Source organism: Sinocyclocheilus anshuiensis, unplaced genomic scaffold, assembly GCF_001515605.1.
Source record: "Sinocyclocheilus anshuiensis isolate Anshui unplaced genomic scaffold, SAMN03320099.WGS_v1.1 scaffold3403, whole genome shotgun sequence".
Taxonomy (NCBI): Eukaryota; Metazoa; Chordata; class Actinopteri; order Cypriniformes; family Cyprinidae; genus Sinocyclocheilus; species Sinocyclocheilus anshuiensis.
This window is the reverse complement of record NW_015544684.1, coordinates 113,669-119,853: the sequence shown is the minus strand read 5'-3', so window position 1 is coordinate 119,853 and position 6,185 is coordinate 113,669. Positions and strand designations below refer to the sequence as shown.

Sequence of the window (6,185 nt, the reverse complement as noted above, 5' to 3'; positions counted from 1 at the left end):
GTCACGCTGAAGGGCGTTCCCCTAGCGTTTTCCGACGCAGCGTCTCGTTCCTTCGAGGAACTATGGTTACATGCGTAACCTGAGATGTTTTCTTGCAACCCTCCCATACAAGCCACATTTGTGGAGAATTTGTGATGTTGCTGTCACATGCACACAATGACCACTCTTTGTCATAAATTCCTGCAGCTGCTTCAGAGTTGCTGTAGGCCTCTTGGTCGCCTCTCTGACCAGTTTCCTCCTGGCTCGTTCATCCAGTTTTGAGCAACGTCCTGATCCAGGAAGGGTCTGTGTTTTACCAAATACCTTCCACTTTTTAATAATAGGCTTCATTGTGCTTCTAGGCACAATAACGCCTTTAAATTTTTTTGTATCCATCTCCTGACTTGTGCCTGTCCACAACTTTATCCCGGAGATCTTTTGACAGTTTCTTACCACACATAGTTGATTGTTTGCTTCAGTTGCACTACCAAGGACTGACATACTCCAGGAGATCTCTTTTCATGCTGAGCTAAACAAAATGACCACAGCTCATCACAGTTGAAAGTCAAATGGTTTTGTGTGCCATTGAGAAGGTGATAAGCTACACCTGATTGAGTTTACAAGTCATTTTTAGGAGGGGGTGATCCTTTTTTCAACTCAGTCATTCTGTTTTTTTTTTCTGAAATGTTGGTGTTATATCTTTCACTTGGATGTTATAAGTTGCACTGAGTAAACTGTCCGTCTTCATTTCAGGCTGCAAAACAACAAAATTTGATTATTTTAAGGGGGGTGATTCTTTTCTATACCCATTTTTTAAAAACTTATATATTGTTATTTTTCTGATGTGCGCTTTCCTCAGTTCTCCCATTTTGTACGTACATTCTAATCGCTGACTATCTGACTTTTTTTTTTTTTGGGCAGGTGGAGGGCAGGACATCAGTCATTGAGACCTTCAACCAGCTGATCAGAGAAGAGGGATTCTGGGGGATGACCAAAGGCCTCTCTGCTCGCATCATAGCCTCAGCGCCCACAGCAATAGTCATGGTAGTCGGTTATGAAACTCTCAAAAAGCTCAGCTTACGCCCAGAGCTGGTTGACTCCCGACACTGGTAAAAAGAAAAGAAACTTTACAGTGTCTGTCATCTCCCCTATTACTTATTCACTCCACCTTATTTTCCATTTTTGCCTTTTAAATCTCCACCCTTGTGATGTTTCAGTGTGACAGTGCTGATTGCTTTTGGGTGATTATGAAATTATTATTTTTTATCTAATAGTAACACTGCAGCTTTTGAGCTGTGTTACTGTCTGTCAATGGGGGAAAATGCTGCTCAGGTTTGTAATCGGTGTAAGAGGCACAAAAGTTTTTCTCGAATGAATTTTTAAAAAGTATGTGATCTAACAGATTGGATGTTTTAGAAAGAGTATTTTGTGACTAATTTATTGCTCGTTGTATAAGTGGCATTTTAAATGTCTTCAGTCATTGTTGATTTTCTGTAGTATATAAACGATATTTCTTTTAAGATTTAATTTAGAGAACTCACTTTATTGTACTGTCCCCACAATGGCATTTTATCAGTAGTAGTAAAGTTTATATTGTACTTTATTAAGTTTATATACTTAGGTCTTTTCATGTGCACAATGTTCACCTCTGTATGTGCTTTTCGTTGTTTTTGTGGGGTGTTGGGATTTTAATTGTCAAAGCTGAACGAATATTCAAGGAAAATCTGTTGTGGAATATATAAGAGTTATATATTTGTGTGTGCGCCCTTCAATTTTTACTCGATCTTTCCGATCTTTCTTCCATAACATGAGCCGATGTTTAGCAGAATGTTTGAGCTGCTCTTTTCCATGCAGTGAAAGTAAATGGGGATGAGCTGTCATACTCTAAAAAGCATTATAATAGTGCATCAAAATATCCAACTTGTGCACATTGTTCAAAGTTGTCTCAAGTCATCCATTCGAAGTGGAAACTTCTGCAAATCTTTCGTTCTGTGGAGTGTGCCATTTTGGACATTCTGCTACAGTTTTCAGTAGAAATGAGAGAACTGATGACACTGTTAATGTTTGGGTGAATTATCCCTTTGAGAACATCTTATGATGCAATTGGAGTGAACTATGGGACTATAAAGAAGTGTTTAAACAATATGATGTCTGTGAAGCAGCTGTAAGATCTCAAAAGAAGAATGTACCTGTAAATATTGCGTAGAGAGTGTAACTGTATCCAGAAGGACAGCATTTAGCGCTCAGATTCTGTGCTGTGTGATTCTACTTGTCACCGCTAGGGAGCAGCCACTTCTAAAATGTTAGTCGATAATATACAGCGCTCTAGTCTACTTTTTTTCTCAGTCATACATAAACCAGTTAAACTCATTCCAGTCATACTAATTATATATTTAGCAGCTTCTGCTATTCTGACGCATTTTCATTTTAACCTCATCCCCGCTACTTTGGAACAGCAGGTTAAGACAGCAAATCAATAGTTTATCTTTGAATAAATTAATTTGTATATAGAGGAAGCGGTTTTATTTTTGTGAGCATCAACAAATCAATAGTTTATGGGAATGAAAAAAAAGATAAATACACAAGCAACTTAAGGCAATAAATATGTTTTAATAATTATAAATAAATACAACGTCAACAGGTAATTGAAGTACATTTCTGAAATACTGTTTGATGCACATTTGTAACTGTTGATCTGTAAACGTATATGAAATTCATAGTAAAGATTATACTTTATATACTCAATCAGAGGGAAGGGACCTAAGCGGTCCTCACGATGATGAAAATGATTTACAATAAGACAAAGCAATTAGAAGCGAGATATTTATTTACTTACTTTAATTCACCTCCTAAACAAATGTCATGAATAATCTGGAGGTATAAGTAAGCCTAATTTTAATAGTGTGATTTCTAGATGTGGAAAAGTCAATTAATTTAATATAATCATAAAATTCTGTGGGCATTTTTATAATGAATATACATTGCTATAGTTCTATAATACTCTCTAATATGCTTATATTTTTGCTAAAAAAAAAAAACAGTACAGCAACTAGAACAACTGTAAAAGCCATGGAATATGGTTGTGGATAATGGAGTCAAAAGGTTGTGATTTCAAGCACTTGCCGAGCGTTTTTGCAGAAATCATGCAACATAAGTAACTATAAATTCAAAAGCAGTGGCGCAATGATATGTCTTCAACACTGCAGCAGAAGATGAAGTGTACAGTACACAAAGATGTGACTGTTTAAGAAGAGTATATTCATTAGATACATTTCAGGGAAAGTGCGCTGCCCCCATTGTGTTTGTCTTTAGGCAGCAGAGATTCTTTCTGCTCTGATTTAATGATTAGTGCCAGAGCAGTGCTTCTGTAAAGCCCAAGGTTAGAGACGAGACAAATGTTTCCCTGTAGCTACATTCATATGATGGTTAGTTGCGCTTCAAACCAAACTTTGGGGAAAGGAAGATATTTCTCATTCAAACTTTATAGATTTCAAATCTCAAGTTTGCAAGATATCATTATTCCGTTTCTGTCAGTAGGAGAGCTTTGAAATTTTGATTAATCTGCTGCAGCGTGATCTGATCCAAAGGGAACAACAACTTCCTAAACAGAAAAAGAACCTATAGTATAGTCTTAAACTCAAAAAGTTCAAAGTTGATTTGCTCAGCTGGTATGCCATGGAAATGGTTTCTGCAGAAAACCACACTACTTTTTTATACTGAATGCCATGAAAACCACAAAACAATCCAAACAAATATAAACTGGGACAGTTTATGCTCAGAGAATAAATAAAACACAGAATATGCCATTGCTTCACTTGCATAATTCACACTTCCCAAGATTTTAAGCAGCATAATTAAATCATAACAGAAGAATGGCCTGTTATCAGTGTGTTTGCGGCAATATTTTGTGATGCTGATGCAATGTGCAGCTGTGATCAACTAGTGCTGTGATAGGGCCTCAGCCCTAAGGCCAGGAAAGTGCTGCCAATGATCCATGTCTCAGCCAGAACACAATGGCACAGACTTCATCACTGCGGCCAAAACCACTATCTTGCACCCGCAACAGCTATGGGCAGCTGAAAAGAGCATTGCTGTCCTTTCCCATAAAACTCACATTTTATGAAAAGATATTATCTTTTTTCTTAGGTTTGTCTATAACATATAACATATATGTATTATTATTATAATTTAATTATATTTGTTGTCAATTAATTTATTATAATGTTAGATTTATTTTCATTTATTAAGAAAAAACTGCATTAAAAAACTTGTATAATGGTAACACTTTACAATGGCCCCTTTACTTAACATGAACTAACAATGAGCAATATAATTTACAGCATTTATTAATCTTTGTTAATGTTAAAGGGTTAGTTCACCCAAAAATGAAAATTCTGTCATTAATTACTCACCCTCGTGTTGTTCCAAACCCGTAAGACATGTTCATCTTCGGAACACAATTTAAGATATTTTTGATGAAATCTGAGGGCTCTCTGACCCGCCCATAGACAGCAAGGTAACTACCACGTTCAAGGTCCAGAAAAGTACCAAGATGATCGACAAATTCCGTGTGACATCAGTGGTTGAACTAACAGAATTTTCATTTTTGGGTGAACTAACCCTTTAATGGTAACTAATTCTTTGCAGGTACTACAATTTGAAACAAAATATATACACAAACACACATATGCACTAAACTAAATATAACCATTAAAAACCATTGAAAAACTGAGGCCATTTAAATCGTTTTTGTTCCACTAAAACTTCAACTAAATGTAAAATGAAAACTGAAAATGTAAAATAAAAAAATACTATAATACTACATCAATAATACTAAAATAACGCTCAGTAGAAAAATACAAAATAAGCAACTAACTAACACTCTTTTCACATTAGTGACAAAGTTTGTGCTTGTACATTTTTGTATCATGTCTGGTCCATCTGTGCATGTATGTAGGCCGCCTACCTTCAAAGTTGTTATTTTTGTTTTCTTTTTGCGCAAAAAAGTATTCTCGCAGCTTCGTAACGTTACAGTTGAACCACTGATGTCACACGGACTACTTCGTCGATCATCTTGGTACTTTTCTGGACCTTGAACATGGTAGTTACCTTGCTGTCTATGGGCGGGTCAGAGAGCCCTCAGATTTCATCAAAAATATCTTAAATTGTGTTCCGAAGATGAACGAAGGTCTTACGGGTTTCGAACAACACGAGGGTGAGTAATTAATGACAGAATTTCATTTTTGGGTGAACTAACCCTTTAATTAATAAAACACACATTTCTTCATTGTTTGTTCAAGTTAGTTAACAGTGCAATAACTAATGTTACCAGATACAACTTTTGATTTTAAAAATGCATTAGTAAATGTTCAAATTAACAAAAGGGGCTGCATTCAAAATTGCATATTCTCTGAGGGAGGTACTTCTTTTGAATTAAGTAGTTGTTAGTTGTTAAAAAAAAGATATGCTCTATACAGTATGAAGACGTGTATAATAGTGTATAATGCTAACATATGAAAACTTGTGGCATTTTCTTAATCCTAATTAAAGAATGCGGCTCAGAGAAACGTTCAGTGATAAGCAGATGGGAAGCTTGCGAGCTGAGGTCTGATGACTCAATCGCTGATTAGTTTGAGGTCAACGTAGATAAATGATCAAGCAAAGATCAGATGGACTGGAGTTTGAAGCACAGCTCTTCATAGTCAGACGCCCAGGGCATTGACGCATGCTGTCTCACTGGGAATGACTTCCATTAGGTAAATTTCTGCATGAAAAATGACTGAGCATACTAGATGCCCTAACGAGTCTGGGTGTCTCTACAGGTGCATCTCAATAAATTAGAATGTCGTGGAAAAGTTCATTTATTTCAGTAATTCAACTCAAATTGTGAAACTCGTGTATTAAATAAATTCAGTGCACATAGACTGAAGTAGTTTAAGTCTTTGGTTCTTTTAATTGTGATGATTTTGGCTCACATTTAACAAAAACCCACCAATTCACTATCTCAACAAATTAGAATACTTCTTAAGACCAATAAAAAAAACATTTTTAGTGAATTGTTGGCCTTCTGGAAAGTATGTTCATTTACTGTACATGTACTCAATACTTGGTAGGGGCTCCTTTTGCTTTAATTACTGCCTCAATTCGGCGTGGCATGGAGGTGATCAGTTTGTGGCACTGCTGAGGTGGTATGGAAGCCCAGGTTT

General features: G+C 36.2%; 1 protein-coding gene across 4 annotated transcripts in view; it reads left to right on the top strand.

Annotated features, from left to right (window-relative positions):
• LOC107698229 (solute carrier family 25 member 44-like) overlaps window positions 1-2,405 on the top strand; it is a 10,698-nt gene extending 8,293 nt beyond the window's left edge. For all 4 annotated transcript variants that reach the window (XM_016499200.1, XM_016499199.1, XM_016499196.1 and 1 more), the window contains exon 4: window positions 901-2,405. In XM_016499200.1, the coding sequence (XP_016354686.1) occupies window positions 901-1,092 (192 nt within the window). In that variant the 3' untranslated portion in view covers window positions 1,093-2,405. The remainder of the gene's footprint in view (window positions 1-900) is intronic.
• The last annotated feature ends 3,780 nt before the right edge of the window (window positions 2,406-6,185 follow it).